Here is a 20,527-nt window from a genome sequence, read left to right as displayed (position 1 = left end):
CATATTTGAGGTTTATGTACACATTACAAGCAGAAGGTTGCAGGTCAGAGTGGAAAGGAACAATGATGAAGCAAGGGGGCAGTTTCACTGGAAATGTTGGGCCCAGCACCATGACCCATTCATTATCTTTTCATATTCCAGTCCTAGGATTTGTCAGAAGAGAAATCACTTGGTGGAGATGGCAAACCCAGCACCATGACCCATTTTCTTTTCAAATTCCAGTCCTAGGATTTGTCGGAAGAGAAATCACTTGGTGGAGATGGCAAATATCTAAAACAGAAACCACAGACACTTCGGACTTTACTAGAGGAGTAGAGTAAGGAGGGATAAAAGTGCAAGGTGTCAGGAATACTATGAACAGACTCAAGTGCACAGATGTAAAATAGATGTTTGCTCTAGTGAAGGCACTCAACTCTCTGTATCATCTTTGGTCCCCAGTATCTCTTTATGGTGTTACAGACAGTACCATAGTCATGTGGTATATCAACAATCAAGGAAGAACAAGGTCAGACTAGCCATTTTAGCTTGGGATATAGCTTTACAGCATAGTCTTGCTCAACAGGCATCTTACATCCCATCAGAGCAAAACTGTGTGGCAGACAAGCTGAGCAGGACAAAGGTACAAATTGAAACTAGATCTGGAGGTCTTCAAAGATTTTATTCATGTGTGGGGCATTTTTAAAGTAGACATTTTTGCCTCTGGTCTGAACAATCAACTGGCAAAATTCTGCTCCAGGACTCAATGCAAGGAGACCTAGAAGACAGATGCATTTTCCTTTCTTTGGACAGGTATGCTCCTGTATGCTTTTTTACCCTTTCCACTGATATCTAGGGTACATCTGAAGATACAGAAGGAATTCCCAAGATCATTATCGTGACTTCCTTTTGGCCCAGGCAACAGTGTTTTTCCCTTCTTTTGGAAATGGCAAGGGGCAGTTACCACAAGGTTGGTCACAGAATGGATCTACTCGCACAAGAACAGGGGAGTTGGATACACCCTGACCCCCCAGTCAACTTCAAGTTGACTGCCTGGATGATGGGGTTTTTTAGGCACCTGTTTACTGAGGATTTGCAGCAGGTACTATTTGAAGTCAAGAAAGCCTGCTACTAGAAAGTCGTACATTAGTAAACAGAAAATGTTTCTAGATGGTGGAACAACATGACCAGCATCCTTTCAGGTCTGTTGTTTCTCTGGTTTTACAATATTTTTGAGTTACAGTCCTATGGTCTTTATTACTCCTCCATCAAGATTCATTTCAGCATGTCTGCCATTGGATCAAAATGTTTTTAAAATGATAGCAACTCAGGCAGCAGAAAGTAGAAGGGGCTGTCGCTAAGCCTAGAAAGTCTATCACAAGGACGATAACAAGAGATCCCATAGCGATACTAGAAATATTTTATAAATTTTATGAAAGTCTGTATAAAGCAGAGAAACGTGGAAATTAAGAAAAGGTACAAATGGAAATGTTTATGGAAGAATTAAATATGCCAAGGTTAGAGAGATAGATGAGGCTCAGTTACTAATGGTTAGGATAGGAGGAGATGAGATAAAAATGGTGTATATTCAATCCACAGGAAAGTCCCCATGAATAGATGGTATTCCTGTGGAAGTTTGGAAGCTAGGAGGGAAAAAAACTGATAAGGATGTAGAAGGTTTTGACAGAATATTAAGAGGAGGAGCAGCACAGCACCAACATCTTTGAGGAAAGTGGTGGTGGCTGTAATACCTAAAGAGGGTAAAGACCCATCAGATCCGGCTTCATACAAGTCCATTTCAATCCTAAATCATGATTATAAAGTGTGTATGTCTATAATGGGTAAAAGAAAGGCAAAGGTGATGCCAAAATTGATAGATATGGATCAGTGTGTTTTTTTGGAGGGGAGGCAAACATTTGACAATATTAACAGAACATTATTTATCCAGAGGGAAGCAGAATGTAAGAAAATACCACTGTTGTTGTTGGGTCCTGATGCAGAGAAAGCATTTGACAAAGTAAGCTGGGAATTTTTGAGCAGGGCAATGAAAGCATTTGCATTCCCTGATAAAATCAAAAGGCTGATTAGGAGGATATATGAGGTATCGGAGGTGAAAATTAAAGTGGGTGGGTTTCTCCTCGATAATTTCTGTTTGAGCAGGGGAACCAGGCAGGGGTGTCTTCTTTCCCCGTTGTTATTTGCACTATGTTTACAACCACTGGCAAAGAAAATAAGGACATTTCAAGGATATAATTGGTATGGTAGTCAAGAAAAGGTGGCTCTGTTTGCAGATGATGTTATTTTTATACCTGATAAAACCAGAAGAAAGACACTTCAGTGTTGTGGAACATTTTGAGACAGTTTCAAATCTTTTTTATTAGACAAAATTTATGTAGCTAAAATAAAGGCAGTAGCTGTAAATTATGTACCCACACAACTGAGAAATTGGAAGTTCTGTTTAATGGACATGGATAGCAAGGTACAAGCAGTTAAAATGGATTTAGTCCCTTTAGTTTTATACACAGGTCAGGCATATTTTTATCAACCAGAGGAGAAGCTGTGGATATCAGTTAATAGAGATTAAGGATTTTGTTTGGGAGGGGAAGACAGCAAGAGTCAAGTGGGATAAGCTTATTCTTCCAATAGAGTAAGGTGGTTTTGGATTACCTGATTTGAAGGGGTATTTCAGAGCTACACAGTTAAAGCATAGCACAAGCAGAAACCTGTAATTCCTAGTGGAAAGGGATGAAACAGGTGAAAGCTCAATGAGAGACTGGGATTTTGAATGCAGATCCTTAAGGAGCATAACAATAACCATACAGAATATTATATTCATAAAGTAGCAGAAAATATTTTAAGAATTAAGCCACCAAGGGAATGGAAAAAGTAGATTCTCCCAATAGAGTTGAAAGCAATTATGAATACAGACATGAGGCAAGAGGGGGCTGGACTTTATTGGAGAAAACTGGCAAAAGAACCAAGGTATTGGGAGCAAGTAAATAAAGAGGAGAAAGGTAATAGAATGGGAAGAGGCTAAGCATTTATTTGGACTGCACACTACAGATTGCCTGTGGTCTGATATTAATCTTAGATAGGGAAGGCAAAAAGAAAGAAATAGGGGCATCCTAAGTGAAAGACCAGCACTCATACAGTCTTTAGTAGAATCTAGAACATGAGCTACTGTTAAAAAAGGAATAATTAGTAGAGCATATAAAATATTGCATGATAACTATAAGAATCAATTAGAGGAGGTTAGAAAGAATTGTGAAGAAAGACTGGATGAGCAATTCACAAAGAAACAATGGGGTATATGTATGTCTCCCAAATGTGCAGCAAAGTCTGGAAGATTTAGGATCTTTACTTGGAAGTGTTTACATAGGTATTTTATACCCCAAGTAGCACTAAAGAATTTTTCCTCTGGTAGATAGCAAATGTTGGAGGTGTGATGGGGAAGAAAGAGGTAATTGTGACCATATTTTCTAGGAGTGTAATGAGTTGGCAAACTTTAAACATTTCCTGCAGATTACTCTAGCAGAAATACTGGTTGAGCAAATTGGTATAACTAAGGAAATTATTTTTTGAGCTATGATACAGAACTGGAATTGTGTAGACATAGTTGGGCCTTGCTTAGTCTATGATGGCTGCCAAAAAAAGCAGTTACTAGTAAATGGCAATGAAAGTCTAAACCAACTGTGCATGTAGTAACAGATATAAAACAACTAGAAATGGGATCTTTAGAAAAGGGTAAGAGCGAATTACATAGAAAAAAATGGGAATTGTGGAAACAATGCATGCAGAGGAGGAATGAAGTTTAAAAGAAGGCAGGAGTTGAATGAGCTATGTAATGTTTGATTTACAGTGACTGGATTATAAGTGATGAATAATGTTTGCAACTAAAATTATTTCAGTATGGTTTGTTTTCATTTATGTAAATGTATGATTGCCTATGTCATAAGTGATAATTTAATAAAGATCATTTTATTTGTCTTTGTTCACCAGGAAAGTCTGACTGGGTAATGCCCATTTTCAGTAGAGACCTGGTAAGAAAAGCTCCATTTGCTTACATTGCATTATACTAAGTTCCAGTTAAAAAACAGAATAGTTACATGTATACACTATCAGTAGTTACATTTATACATTCTAAGATGTTGCAGATGTGGAAGTTACTAAAGAGAAAGCCCACGTGCAACTTAGTAGATTGTACAGGCAGCAGTGTTGTATAATAATTGTTTTCTCATTTCATTGAGAGGTTGAGAGTATTTTGTTTAAGTAGAGTATTTGGAGAGTATCGTGTGAACAGTGAACACAGTCATGTTTCTTGTTTTAAAAGTTTTTGAAAGAGGTTTTGCAGAAGAGATCTTCAAGAAAACCAGTGGTTCCTTCTTGTGACTGTAATTTTGTTAGAGAGCCTCACACTTGCTCCATTTGAACCAGCTCATCAGTCTGAGTTGATGTTCTTAACATGGAAAACTGATTTGCTCTGACCTCTGTCAGAAGCGTATCTTGGTTCCAAGCTCTTATGGTGAGTCAACCCTATTGCATTTTATACAGATACATGGTTTCCTTTGTGAATTTGTCTTTCTTTTAAAATGGTATCCAAGGTTGCTGTAAACCAAACTATCCATCTCCCTGTTTTCTTTCATGAACCCAAAGACAACTCTAGTATTATCTTGACATAACAAAATCTTTCAGATCTTTGGATCAGTTGTTAATTTCTTGTGAATATTAGAAACCTGTTTTTTTTTCCAAAACAAACTATTTCCAAGTGGTTGTCTCATGCTATTACTTTTTGTTCTCACCACAACAAAACTATTCCAGACATGGTCAAGGTTCACTTTATCAGGGCCTTTGCTTCGTCTATAGCTTTTTGTAAAGGGCTGGATTGTAGAAGTATTCTAGAAGTTGCAACTTGGTCCATTGTACACACTCTTAACAGACCACTACAAGCCTAATTCCTTCACTGAGTCTAGATCAAGCTTTGCTGGGAACATTGTCCTGGGGCTTCTGGACCCTTCTGTTTACCAGTTGTTCTAAGCTATGGTAATCTACCCATACGGCTTAGGCTACTGCAGCAGTGATCAATATGAAGAACATAGTACAGTTGTGCAAGTAAACTTAGCATAACAGCAGCTGCAGCAGCAACTTCTTCCGTCCAATCCCCTTTATTTTTTGATTTTGCCAATATATTATATTTTTACTCCTATGTCCTTTCAGAGCTCAGCCTCCCTCTCTCTTTTGGCATAAAAGCTGAGAAAGGGCATAGTGCACAAACCAGTTTTATTAATCAACTCTGCTTGAGCTGCCTTAACTGTTTGAATGCATGGAAGGTGCAGTGAAGCTTTGGAAGCTGACCAGCTGTTACATCCTCTGCAAGATATTACCCGTATAGCTGAGGCTACTGTAACAGTGATCATTCAAACATCTACTGTTATGGTAAATTTACTTGCACAACTGTACTCTCTCCCTTCTTTTGGAAATGGCCAGGGTCAATTGCTACAAACTTCCTCACAGACTGGATTTACTCATACAAGAGCAGGGGTATTTGATACATCCTGATCCTGGAGAACTATGACTGAATGACTCTCTGGATGTTCAGCTCTTGATACCTTTTAGGCACCTCTTTTCTGAGGGCATGCACTAGGTACTAATGGAGGCAAGAAAGCCTGGTACTAGAAAATTATATACATATATATATATATATATATATATATATATATATATATATATATATATATATATATATATAAGCAAATGGAAAAGTTTTTCTAGTTGGTGTCAGCAAAACAGCCTTCACCCCTTTGATGGTTTTACAGTGTTAGTGTGAGCTACTATCTTATGACCTGTCTTACTCCTCTACAGAGGTTCATCTGTCAGCCATTTCAGTATTTCTGTCCATGGATCCTCCTCTTTCAGTGCAATCTCATGTAAAAAATGTTTTTGAAAGGTGTGTTAGAGAATGCTCTCTGAGTTGCAAGCTCTCATGGTGGGTCAACTTTCACATCTTTCACAGAGACAGGGTTTCTTTGAGAACTAATCATTCCTTTATGCCTAAAGTGGTATGAGAGTTTACTTTAAGCCAGTCTGTCCTTCTAACTGTTTTTTTTTCCCATAACCTAAGAATGAGGGAGAGAGGGTAAATTCATACATTGGATTTCCACAGACAGCTCTAGAACTTTCTTGACAGAACAGAATCTTTCAGGGTTTCTGATCAGTTGTTCATTTCTTGAGGCAAGAAAAATGGACAACTTGTGTCAAAGTACACTATTTCCAAATAGCTATCTCAGGCTATTACCTTTTTTATTCCCACCCCAACAGTACTGTTCCAGGTGTGGTCAAGGCTAATTCTGCCAGGGGCCTTGACTTCATCTTTGGCTGTTTGGAAAGGATTAAACATTTTTGAAATATGCTAGAAGCAACAACTTGGTCCTCTCCACTTTAAGAAAACCATGCAAACGAGATTCATTCTCCTGGTCTAGAGCAGACTTTGCTAAGCCCATTCTCCAAGGTCTTCTGGACTGTTTCATCTCCCAATTATTGTAAACTGTGGTAATCTACCCATACAACTAAGGCATCTGCAGCAGTGATCAATATGAAGATCATAATACAGTTTTGTAAGTAAACTTACCATAACAGTAGAAGTTCAAATGATCACAGCTGCAGTAGTTGCTCCATCCCTGCATTCCATCTTGTTTTTTCTTTTTTTTTTTAATGCCAGTGTGTGAACATGTGTTTTTTTCTTTTTGTAACAGTGTCTCCTCGTGGCTTAGCCTGCCTTTTTCAGTTGGCATGAATCTCTGAAGGGCTTGGCTCCAAAACTCATCAGCTAGACTTGACTAACAGTTTGGTATGAAAGGTGCCTTGAAGCTTTGGATGTTGGCCGGCAGTTATATCCTTTGTAGAATATAACTCGTATAGCTTAGGCTACCACAGCAGTGATCATCTGAATATCTACTGTTAATGTTAAGTTTACTTATACAACAGTATTTTCTAACTTTGTACAGGTAGAGGATCAGTGTAGTAGGAAAGGTGATGGCTGGTTTGATTTACACTTCGTGAGAACTGATGTCATTTTGGCCCAATATGTTTGTGGGCTGCTCATTAGAAGGTCTTGCTCAACTCAGATATGCAGGAAGATTTTACTATATTAATTGATTTTTTTATCACATCTGAAATTAATGAAGTTGTCATAATGTGTTAAAAAGTATTTTGTTTCCAGGTTTTACTTTGTTTTAATTCCTTATTTAGTGATGAGAAAAGGGTATTTTTTTACAGTTACTGGATAAAGTTAGCTTTGAATTCATAAGTGTTTCAGTAAACAACTGAATTTCCAAATTTACCTCAGTTGGGGAGTAAGGATGGCTATAGCATGCTTTGCTTCTAAAAAGCTGGTATTTAAAGAAGTTTCCTTTGAGGACAAATAAACTGATCTCAAAAATAAATGGGGGTGGGTAATTGTTTAAAAAAGGTGTTATGACAACCTATTTCGTCCTTATGTCAAGAAGTAATATAACAGAAATATCTGGCAAAGAGTAACTGAAGTTGGTGGATTTAGTTGAGCACAAGGAATGTATACACTTTGAACAAGGCAGTGATTCGGTGTGTGTGTGTAATATATATATATATATATATATATATAAAATATGTAAGTGTGGGTGTGTTTAGAGAGAGAGCCCATTTAGGGCTACAGCCACAAGTAAAAGTAAACTTGTTTTACAGCCCAAAGGGGATATATCACAGAGTGCATATAATATTAAAATGAAAAATGAAAATGTATTGCTTAGTGACTAATCCTGGTTGCAGCGGCTGTATAAGTTGATTTGAGGAAGCATCACTGAAGCTTTGGGAAAAAGGCTTTTGTTTAACCATACTTTTTTTGGCCACCCATTTACAAGTCGATGAGTTCCTGGTCAGTCCTTCTCAGATATGTGATTACACTTGTATAGTAGAAGTGCTAAAGGGCAGTTAAGTTTGACCAGCCTTTGTGAATGAGCCAGTATATCTAGATTTTCTTGTTCAAGCCAGGGTTTTAAGACCTTCAGATTGTTACTGGTATAGCATTTAACTTTTACCTCCTATTTATTGGTTATGATGATCCTCCTTGAGTCCATTCCATTGTTTTTCTTTTTTATCACACTCTGGGTATGTGTACGGATGTGAATGCCTCCTGCAGTACTTCTTGCAGTTGACTGGTTCATTGCTTATTCCCTTTTCTTACTTAGATGCAGCTCCTAATGACCATGAAATGGATAAAGTGGGTGAATGGGCTACCACCATTAATATGTGCAGGCGTTAGCAATTTACAAGCGGTGGTAGGAGAGGGCCAAACTTATGATGATTTAGGAAATGGTTTGTGACAGTAGAAGTATAAGTATGAGTATGCACACGAAAACAAAGGGTACTTAAGGATGTTGTGACCTTGGGTTATCTTTTGCATTTCCAAATGTATTAAGCTTCAGTTGTACCTCAGATAAATGCTATTTAAACTGCAAAGACAAGTTCTGTTATTATGGCTAGCCAGTTCAGTATTTATATATATCTCTGAAAAAACAAAAAAAATCTTGCTTTTTTCACACTTTTCTGAGATTTAAAAAAGTTCAGTTACAGGCTTGCTGTTCTTGAACTGTTTGTAAGTTTCTGTGAGGCCATTTTTTGCTTGGGCGAAAGGAAAGTCTCTCTGTTGATCAGTGGCAGTGCTTACTGACTTGAAACTGTAGTTTTATTGGCCATTTTGGGTCAATTCCAAAACTCCTTCATCTTCCTCTCTTAAAACCCTCTTTTGCACGGTTTTGCCCGTTTTTGAGCATAGCGCAACAGCGGGCAGCGCCGCCTAATTGGGTTTAAAGTATTCCTGGCTCCACAAAGTCTGCTCTTCACTTTTTCCATTAGAACTGCTCTATCTCTCAATTTAAACACCATATTCTCATTCTAAGGCCCCTCACTGGTCCAATTAACTAATCCTACAAGTTAGCACTATTAAACCATAAGCACTACTTACTCTTATACTCTCTACGATTACCCTGTCCTCTATTGGTCCATCTTAAATTCAGTTTCCCTATTACTCTAGCATGTCCAAAGGTCAGTCAATGGTTTCCTCTCCAGTCCAGCTGGTGAATCTGGGAATTTTGAGGCAATGTTACAACTGTCTCATGTACATGGACAACCCTCTCTCCTCCTCCAAACAGGTTCAAATATATGTGAGAGATTTAACTATTTAGCCAAACTGGAGACTGAGCTCTCTCATCTCAAAACTGGTGTAACCAGTCAGGAGGAGAAGGTAACCTCACACAACACAATTCCAGTATCACATAGTCCCACCACATCAGCGAACCAAACACATAAATACACAAAAACATACTCGGAGGCTCTAAATAAAAATCTACCTAAGCAACAGAGACCTCCAAAGCAGACATCCAAGCAAACGTTACCTCAAAACAAAACGCACACAACACATAACCCACAAAGTCAGTGTGCCAAGCAGCCACAGCCCTTAAGGCTGAATAACACCTGATACTCTTGTTATAGGTGACTCTATTGTCAGACACACTGACGTCCTGCTCACCAGGCTGAATAAAGAGAAGGTCACGGTGAGCTGCCTGTCGGGTGCTATGATCCGACACATAATGCAAGCACTCAGGTCACTCCAAAGCAAATATAAATATGACTCAGTCATTGTACATGCTGGTGTGAATGACCTGAGATGTACCTTCCTGGACTACATGAAAAGAGACATAGAGGAGCTCTCTGATCATGTATTCCAGGCTGGTATGACCCTGACCTTGAGCAGCATCTTACCCTCACCTAGAATGATGCCACAGTACAAAGACAAAATGATCGATTTTAACAATTGGCTAAAATTTTGGTGTCATTCAAAGGGGATCCAGTGTCTGTCAGCCTGGGATGACATGCTCGACAAGCCACGTTGCTTCGCTAGGGACGGCTTGCACCTGTCCCTACTGGGCTTTCGGATATTGGCAAAGGCTCTTGCCACCCCCATAGTGCCTTTTTTTAGGCAAGGCTCAAAAGTCAAACCCACCCCCATACACAACACAAGGAATAAGAAACTAAGGGTAATGCTGCTAAACGCCAGAAGTCTTAACCTCAAGATGCACGCACTCGAAGCTCTCCTCGGTATGGAGAACATCGATATCTGTGCAGTGACAGAAACCTGGTTCAAGGCTCCAGAGAGCACCCCAGCACTACCAGGCTATACCTCATATCATGCTGTTCGGCCCCAAAACCCAGACCGAACCACAAAAGGAGGGGGAGTTTCCATATTTATCAAGGATATCCACACCTCCAGGTTATTGGCATTGCACGAAGTATCGGAGACCATCCATGTGCAACTAACAGTGGGCAAGACTGCTTTTCAGTTTATAGCATCCTACAGACCACCCTCTCAAAGTCAGGAATCCCATTCGGCTTTCCTGAAAACATTGGAGAACATGAAGATCTCTCCGAACACCATTATATTGGGCGACTTCAACTACCCAAACATTGACTGGGAGCACTACTCAAGCCCCAGCACCTTAGCCCAAAGATTCTTGGAAATTATAAACTCATATGCTATGGAACAACTAATCACCACTCCCACAAGAGGGGACAACGTACTAGACCTGATCATTACCAACATGGGGACTCTATGCTCCACACCAGAAGTATATCCCTCATTGGTAAGATCAGACCCTAAATTAATTTCACTGGATGTCCACATCCCGACCCCACCCCCAGCCCAGAAAACCACAGTGAAAAACTTCTCAAAAGCAAACTTCTCACTTCTCAAAACCGAAGTGGAATCCTTCAAGGCCCCAGGGCCAGTGGAAACTACAGCCCAAACTGCAGAATCCTATATAAAAGCATTCTACGGACATCTCCAGGAATGCATGGATCATGCTATCCCAAACAAAACCAAGACCCAATCATCCAAAGGCAGGCGTCCAGTCTGGTGGACCCCTGCCATAAATAAACTGTACAACAGAAGGAGGAAGCTACTACATGATAGAGCAAAATCCCTAATAGGGAAGGCATCTCTGATCAGTACTAGCAAAAAATTACGATCCCTCATAAAATCCTCCAAGGCCAGCTTCGAGAGATAAATTGCACAGGACACCAAAGACAATCATAAGGCTTTTTTCAGTTATGTTAGAAACCTGGGATGCAACTCCCAGACTTGTTCTGAGTTGATTCTAAATGACAAAAAATACACTGAACCCACAGACATCGCCAATATCCTGACAGACAGGTTCAGTGCAAACTTCTCCACCCCCACGCCCCCAAAAGAGCAAGTATCTATCCCGGCAGAGGGCTGCCTCCCAAACATCTCAGATGCTCAGGTGAAGGCTGCCCTCTCCAAAGCAAAAAACACTGCTTCCATGGGACCAGATGGCGTCCCAGGTTGCGTCCTACATGAACTACAAGAGGAACTAATCCCTCAAATAAAACAGCTATACAATCTCAGCCTCACTACAGGATATGTGCCCACAGAATGGCGTACAGCAACAGTGGTCCCACTCCACAAAGGTGGAGCCTCTACGGACCCTGGAAACTATCGCCCCATAAGCCTGTCTAGCTTAGTCTGCAAGGCTATGGAGAGGATCATCATGGAGCTCATAAACAAAGACATTGGGGACCTACAGACACTAGATCCTACCCAGTTCGGCTTTGTCAAGGGCAGATCCTGCCTTTTGAACCTGGTTGACTTCTTTGAAACAGTCACCAAAGCCATAGATGAAGGGAAGGTAGTCCACACAGCCTATCTGGACCTTGCAAAGGCATTTGACACAATACCCCACTCGGGCATCATAGATAAGCTATCCAGCTTAAATATAAACCCCTATGTCACAAGATGAGTCGCAAACTGGCTCAAAGACAGAACCCACAGAGTGAGAGTTGCTGGAGCCATGTCAGACTCTAAACCGGTCACAAGTGGCGTCCCACAGGGTTCTGTCCTGGGACCACTCTTGTTTGGTATATACTTTTCCGAGGTACAGGCAAACGTGGGAGGACTATGGCTCACCAAGTTCGCTGACGACTGCAAACTGGGCGCCATAATCAACTCTCCAGCTGACACAAACATCCTTCATAAAGGTCTCACAGAGACAGATAACTGGTGCCAGCACCATGGTTTAAAGCTAAATGCCAAAAAATGTATAGTCATACCCTTTGGCAAAAACAATGTGCCCAGAAATTACCACATAGGCGGAAACCCATTAAGTACAGAGAAAGTTATTAGGGACCTGGGGACCCAAGTTGATAGCAATCTCTCCTTTGAAAACCACATTGCCAAAGTGGTTAGAAAGACCTTCTACATAGCCCACTTCATCACGAAGGGTTTCACATCTAGATCAGGAGAGGTAATCGTGCCCCTTTATTCATCCCTCATCAGGCCCATCATAGAATACAATGCCCCTTTTGGGATGTACCTTACCCGACACCTGCAGCAGTTAGAAAGACCCCAAAAGTATCTCACCAAGAGGATCAAGGGTCTCAAACAGATGCCATATGCTGCTCGGTTAAAAAAACTCCAGCTCTACTCAGTTGCATACCGCCTACTTCGAGGCGATCTATGCCTGACATACAAAGCTATGTCAAATCCAGAATTAATGGACATGCTCCACCTCAGTAAATCTAAATCCCTTAGAGCCACCTGCTCGAGGGACTTGAACCTCAGCACAGAAATAAATAGAACTTGCTGGAGGGACAGGTTCATAACCCAGAGGCTCCCTTCGCTCTGGAATAGAATTCCAGTTCATGTGAGGCAGAGCACCTCACTGAATCTCTTCAAGAAGAATCTCGATAAGTGGATGGGAGATCGTAGGTTTGTCCCAGGGATTACTCCCGTGTCACTATTAGACAGAGACACAGTAAACTAAACCTTAAAAAGGGCCCAGTATACTCAAATCAAGGGGTGACGTAAGCCATACAGAATCGGGCTAGGCTTATAATTGCCCCAGGGCAGATAGCCTAGTATGAACCTATGAACCTATATGTTTACCAGGGTAGAGCAACTGATCAGTTTCAGACTTGGACTGGGATTTTGCAAGAAACCCAGGCAAGGAGCAACAAACTGGAAGCAAAAAAAAAAAAAATACTGAGCAGGAGTCAGCACTTACACAAAGTGACAGAAAGGTGAAGAAAGTGATTCATACAGCCAACAGAGCTGAATCTGTGTGTGTGTGTGTGTGTGTGTGTGTGTGTGTGTGTGTGTGTGTGTGTGTGTGTGTGTGTGTGTGTGTGTGTAGGAAAACTAGCTTGAGAACAGAGACACTTGTAGAGAATAAGTTCCATGATAAAGGTGCCTGAGATGAGATCCCTGGGAGGCGAGATGATAGGCTAGGATTTTGAACTGCTGTGTGTCAGAGGAACAGAACCTTTGGAGCTGGGTAAAATTCTGTTTTGGGGGCAGAGATAAGAAAGCAGACAAAAGAAAGTCCAGCAGAGAGAAGAAAATTACCTATCAACATCTGTCCCATTCCAACCAGTAACAAGCTGCAGAGGACAGAAACCTCATAAGCAACCAGGCTGCAGATGATCCCTTGTTGGCAGCTCCACTGGTGTATAGGGAGAGATCCCTGAATATGACCTATGTTGTTGTTCTTTCGGTTTTTCCCAGTTAGGGGTTGCCACAGTTTTTTATTTAGAAACTTGGATGACTGTTGGAGGTGGTGGTGGAGCAACTGACCAAGACCATCTAATGGAACCTTCAGACGAAGGACGGTGGATGTCCACATTTATACAGATTTATGCAGCTTAACTATTGCTTTTAAGTGCACTGGATGGTTGTGCACATATTGATTTATACTGAAGTAAGACAAAGAGATGGAACCAAAACTACCACAACAAACAAACCCACTTAAAAAGTCCCATTTAGATTCTCATTCATTAGTTAGTAATAGTAGTGGCTACCACAGTCATAAATTAGTTAAAGGTCTGGAAATAGATTGCATTAGTACAGAGTGAATAAACAGTTTCTCAGAAACAGCCAAGATACAAACTTCACCTAAAAAGTTTTCTTGTTCATAGAGGAAAGTGCTAGTAAGTTTGTCAGTTAAACAGACACAGACAGGTGGTTGGCTGCCTGACCCATTGATGTGGAGGGGTGGAGTTCTTACTGCAATCCAGCCAAACAGTGTTTAAGTATGAATCCCAGCACAGGAGAAGCCAAACAATGATTGAGAGGAGTGAAGCAGCATGGCCCACTTGTCATTGCCAGGGGGAGGAAGGTTTACAGACACTTGAGGAGCACACAGGAAAGTGATCTCTCTAGTCTTGATGACTTCCCTTGCTGTCAGGGAAGGAAGCAGAGTTGCTTGCTGGCAGTGTCCTTTGCAGACATGAGCAATGACCAACACAAATCAGCACATTACCTCTACAATTGATGAAACTCACTGAGGCACACCATGGCAATAAGAAGCTGACCTTTTATTTCTCAGAAAGAAAATAAAATACACTTGTAAAAACAAAGAAACGTTTCAAACCAGTAAGCACTTTCACATTTCAAAGAATGCTTCATCAGACTATTCAGACACCAACAGAAACTGCATATAAAAGCATCATTCAATTAACTATTTAACCAATCTGCATTGTGATCTCATTATGCAGAAATGAGCACTAATCTATATAAACCACACTACCTGTACCCCTTCAACTCTGCAAGCTGAGCATCCATGGGGAATATTGGGGCATAAAGTAAAAACCCGCTAGCCACCTCTTCCTGAGGACTGTCTGAATGATGGCCCTTTTGGGTCATCCGTCGTCCACTGATGGGGAGTGATGGATGGATTGGCTAGGAAATGGGGCCAACAAACAGTCTAGGGCAAAGATTAGGAAAAAAAAGGTGGGAGGTTGAATGGAACATGCTGGGTCCTCTACAGGGCTTGCTTTTACTAGCCCTTCTCACTGCTGTTGAGGCAGGCTAGGGTATGAACAGCAAGGGTTTGAGAGCAGATGGGTGAGGTGATCTACGTGTAGGATGGTTCTGCATCTCAACAGTATGTTTGAATGTCTGGGATGTACTGCATGTAAGGGAAGAGGGAGCTTTAGAATGGAAAGTGTAGGGACTTGTGGGGCTATTGCTGTAAATGCGAATAGGCAGTCGAGGCATCATGGAAGGAGGAGCATGTGGAAGCAGTTATCAGATTCTGGAAGAGGCAGTACATAGTCTAGACCTGAGAGTATATTGTCATAGAATTGTGGACAGCCTGAGTGGAATGGTGGGTAGTGAATAACCGGAGCCTTTAAGAGGGTATGAAACTGGCTGGAATAGGTTATTAACCCCCTAATGAGAGTGGGGGGAGCAGTTAATAGTTAATGCTTCAAAACAGGCAGATGCTTCTCACACATTGTGTCATTGTGTCCTGTTTAATGTATGAGTGACAGGGATGATGGGTGTGGCTATGTTGGGGTGAGAGGGATTATGTTGGGTGTCATCCAGTGAGCCTTGGCAGAAATTGGGACTTAAAGGAATACATGCCAGACTCGTTGCTGCCCAGTGGCCAAGGGTAGGAATGTGCTCTTGGTTTGTCCTCTCATTGTCCCCCCCAGCCTACATGGGTAATATCAGCACAAAGGAATGGGACCTAAACCAAGAGAAAAATCTCTTCTGCTGGAAATTCTCCTGTTATAGGGACACAAGGGCTTTTTTAGGATGGGATTTGTTGGCGTAGGTGGCTTGATGGTCAGTTACTGTGAAGATTTAAAAAAAGAAAAAATCTGGCTGCATAAACCAGCATGTACATGTGGGTCTTTGGAAGACTTTATCAAGACATTTCTTATTTTTGAATTGTACTGTAACAGCACAGCATAAAAATGTCATTGAGAAAAAGTAACGACAATACTTAATCTCATCAGTCACAGTTGCGGTGAGTCAGCAGAGGATCGTGCATGAACAGAATGTTTCTGCAGTTGGCACACTACTGAACATTTTCATAATCAGGCCTGCTGGTTAACTGTCTATATGCATTTTCCAGGCATCTACAGAAGTTGACTGCATTTAGGTTTTAAGTGGTAGAGTACTAAGTAACGTGGGATTGGTGGTATGTTGTTGCAGGTGATTTGTTTCCTAGTTCGACGTCTTTATAAAATCACAATTTACACACAGGTACTAATAATCATATATAAATTGAAAATAAAAATGAAACATAATGACATTTTCATTTACATGCAGTACGTATTTTCTTTTAAACAAATACCATTCATTCCAACATTACACAAACTGCACAAGTACTGCCTTCCCATAATCCTCACTCTTCCACTTGGATGTTATTCTGCATTCATTGTTCCCACAGATTCCATTATTTCTGTCATTTTCTCCTTCCTTTTTCTAAAGATTCCTCCAGTTCTGTCTCCTTTACAGTAGTCAGTACTTCAGTTACAGTCAGTTTAGATTTTCATTTGTTTTCTTGTAATTGCTTTTTTGACAGCCAGTAGTGTTAAGCTATTAAGACTGAATATGTCCAGGCAGTTTAGATCCTGGGTCCCATCTCAGAAGGACAATTTTCTTAGTTACAACCAATTGCTCCCCAACATTTCTAATGAATTGCTATGTAGGGATTTTTTTTTTAAATCTGCTAAAATTCCACCTCCATTTCTTTTATTTCCTTTACAGTATTCAACAGTTCTGTTGCAGTTGGTTTTGTTTTTGATTTCCATTTGCAAGTGGTTGTTTTTTTCGCAGCCAACACCATTAAACTTAATGGGCCTTACTGTGTCTGGGTAGTTCAGTTTCTGTATCCTAATTCAAAAGAATAATTTCCTTAGTTAAAACCTCTAACACATTTTTGAAAAAAGCACAGTGGGACGAACTAAAATTTATCAACATTTTCACTTGAATACCTTGCTGTCCATATCCATCATCAGGTGCTACCAGCCTCCCCAAAACATGTTCCCAGTTACCCTGCTCTTTCCCTTCACACCTGTGGAAAAATTCTGTGAAGTTTGCTTTGAGTATGAAAATACATAGGGAAATGCTTCCATGCAAAGATCATTTCAAAATGTTCAAAATTTTGTTACATACCTGGGAGAAATATTTATATCTTCCCGTTGTTTCTTTGGGAAATTAAAGTGAAAGGGCAATATGCAGTATTGTTTAACTCCTTCAGATTGATTCTTATAGTCGTACATACATTATTTTATCATTAGCGGACCAGAGTTCCGCTGTGGCGGCCCCTAACCGGGAAAAGCCGAAAGACACAACAACAACAACTAATTTCCCCTTTTAACTACAGCTTCTGTTCTAGAGACGACTATAAACTCAACCAGATTGGGTCATTCATTTAACACTCCACTATCCCTTTCTTTTTCCCTTTGCTCTTGTTATTAATCCCTATTGTGAAGGCAATCTGCAACCCACAGTCTAAACTACTGCTTGGCTTCATCCCACTCTTAACATTTATCCCCTGCCTAGTTATCTGTTCCCAAGACGTTGTTTCCTCTTGCCTGTTTTCTGTGTCCCTATTTACAGTCACCTTAGTTCTCAAAATACTTCTACTTTGTACATGTAATATTCTGTATGGTTGTTATTTTTCTCATTAAGTGCCTGAATCCAACAGCCTATATTCTCATTATTTCATGACCCCTTCCCCCATTTCAACATAATTTATAATATGTAACTACATATATATATATATATATATATATATATATATATATGTATAATATATATATATATAATATATATATAATATATATATATATATATATATATATATATATATATATATGTGTGTGTGTGTATACATATTGTGTGTAAAATGTATATATGAGAATCTTAACCATGTAGCTTCAGAGTATCCATTCAGACTTGGTAATCCTAAAGCACCTTGTTCTTTGGTGAGAAAAAAATATCTTTAACTGTTCCCCTCCCATAAATAAATTCTTTCAAATCTGGTCCACAGCTTCTCCTTTAGTTGATAAAAAGTATGGATGTCCTGCATATAATGCCAAGGACACTGGAAACATTTCCACTGCTTACATGTTGGTACCCATTTCCATCATCAAGTACTTCCATTTTCTCAATTTGTATACAGTATGACTTTTTACTCTCTTCCAACATATCATTTGCTGCCATAATAGAATTGATTTTAAGCCAAACCTCTAAAGACTTGATCTTATTATTTCCCCATAAATATGGGTATTGTTGAACCAGTTCATGTGTGGGAACATAGTTTACTGTTTTAGGTTTTGCTTTATCCTATTTTAATATTGTGACAAAACTTGAGACTTTCTCAAGATATTCCACAATACTGAGATATCCTTTTCTGGATTTATGAAGTAGAAAATAATTCAATCTGCAAATAGGTTTAAATTTTCTTGAGTACAGTAGGAGTTATACATTTTGAATTTGTGTGTCCCTTATTGTTTTTGCCAGTGGCAATTAGTATAAAGCAAACTGAGTGTTCTTGGGTTAGACTAGACCCCAACATCCCATATATTCCTGCCTAGAAATCTTGATTGACAGTCTGTTTTCTAATGAGAATCTAGTGCCAAGGAGTGGGCCAGCAGCCTGCTAGTGCTGGACAGAGTGTGGCTTCCCCTTTCACCCGGGAACACCCCCACCCCAATATCAGTGATTCTTCTAAATTCCATCATCACCGTCTCCTTCTCGTGCCAAATTCCCATAAGCTGCCTGTATGAGATGCACTGTGGCATTGTTAGGTTGGCAGGCTTGAAATCTACTTGGTGATACCTGGCGCTCCCATTAGGTGTCACTGTTGTGGTGAGCCACAGTCATATCTGTCCCTCCTCTGCCACCCTGGATCACTGAGATGGCAGCAGCCATTCATTCCTATATCCTCCCCAGTCAGCTCCTGTGGATTCTGTGTATTTGAATTTATTTTAATTTGTATGTTATTACCCACCTGTAATACTAATGTGACAGAGTAATTCTTCTTTGTCCAGGCTGTCCATCCATTTTCAGTGATGCTGCATAGCTGAAACAGTCCTTTATTTTTAGCAGTAGAACTAGTTGAATAATTGCATTTTATCACCAAATGTTTACTACTAAATTATCACCAAATGTTTATTACTAAAGGGCCAAAAAGTATTTTTTTCTAATATACACAAGGCCATTTTTTTCTTTATAATAACTCAGTTTTAGTATGGTATTTAATTATAATGCATTCAACCAGTTATACTTGTTGCTCTCAAGCTGTCAATGTTGTTGCAAGCTCAAAAGTTTACAGTTTATTGATTTTTTTTTTTTTTAGTAAGGAAAACTGGGTATCACGTGGCTGAGGAAAGTGTTACATATTTCATGTTTACCTCTCTTGCTGAATTATTTATTAACAAGTGCCATGAATTTAAGTACCTGTACTTGCAAAATAAATATAAGTGGGCAGTAATATTGTGCTTAACCAAGGCATATATGCATTGTTACCTTGAATGACACCATAGTTCATACTGTCTGATCTTGTAACTGGACATATGTGAAGAGATTGTGCATGACTACATGAATTTATACTAATAAGGAATCTCTGATTTTCTTTTGTGGGGATTGAGAGGTATGACTTGGATTTGTCAATCAGAATTAGGTAAGGCAGTTAGTGTAACCTTTGTAATTACGTTTTTTATTTCTTTTTCAATTTACTTATAGTGAACAGAAATATTATTTTCAGAAGCTTGTGGAAAAGGAGTTTCATCAATGGCTAATTGAAACCGGACATCGACAAGAACTGGATAACTTAATACCTACTGCTGCAAGTTCAAAACAAACAGCTGGTTAAGGCGACTATATTAAAAAAATGTGGATAAGAACTTTAGTATATTTATTCCTCACTTTTCACTGAAAGCACTTAAGTTGGCTGTCTAGTGATCTGTTATTTAATTGCATCTTTCTATTAAATTGTAAATGGTGAAAAATGTCATTAATTGTGGTACAGTATTTATAAATTTGGAAAAACTTCAGGTTTTTTTACTGTGGTGAAAATACCTCTACAGTAGTAATCGTTTTAGATGAAATTCAATGGTAAATAATTCAAGCACTTACAGCCTTTGTAATACAATTCATAAGCTATTTTGTGACAGTTTTTTAGGCCTTATGATTGCCTTTAAAATTGTTCTGCATTCCCATTTTCAATTGCTAACTTTGTTACATGTCACTTTTTATAATTCAAACTGGCTTTTGTATGCACCTTGAACTCAAGCACACTACATTGTGCAGAAAGATTAGCAATTGACATTGAAGTGAAACATTGTTCCCCTTCTCTGCTTTAAACAGTTGGTTCTATTATCTGATTGGCTCCCAATTCACAACTATAGCCAACTGGCAAAGAGAGAAGGGGGACCAATCAGAGAATAACGTCTGGAGCTTAAACAGTCAATCATAATGCCTGGTACAAGTCTGTTTCTTTAGAGCAGCCTATTAAGATATGATGAAGCACACACAGGAAGCAGAATTAACCTGTGGTCATCTTCCTTTCTCCCTCAATAAACAAGATTTTGGCTAATCATGTTTAGTGAGGGGGGAAGAAAACAAACAGGACTAAAGCACATTTCTGCAATTGCAGTCCTGGCAGTTATAAGGGTGATTGTGGCTGTCATCCTTTTAGTTCAAGAA

The 20,527-nt window shown here is 39.7% G+C and overlaps 1 protein-coding gene across 2 annotated transcripts in view; it reads left to right on the top strand.

Moving 5' to 3' along the window:
* Positions 1-19,835, top strand: part of TBCCD1 (TBCC domain containing 1) — a 768,212-nt gene extending 748,377 nt beyond the window's left edge. For both annotated transcript variants that reach the window (XM_044060684.1, XM_044060685.1), the window contains one exon: positions 19,565-19,835. In XM_044060684.1, the coding sequence (XP_043916619.1) occupies positions 19,565-19,694 (130 nt within the window). In that variant the 3' untranslated portion in view covers positions 19,695-19,835. The remainder of the gene's footprint in view (positions 1-19,564) is intronic.
* Positions 19,836-20,527: the final 692 nt, after the last annotated feature.

Source organism: Protopterus annectens, chromosome 2.part0, assembly GCF_019279795.1.
Source record: "Protopterus annectens isolate FY-2018-M chromosome 2.part0, PAN1.0, whole genome shotgun sequence".
NCBI lineage: Eukaryota > Metazoa > Chordata > Ceratodontiformes > Protopteridae > Protopterus > Protopterus annectens.
Note: the sequence above shows the minus strand (reverse complement) of the source record. Positions and strands in the feature narration are given on the sequence as shown.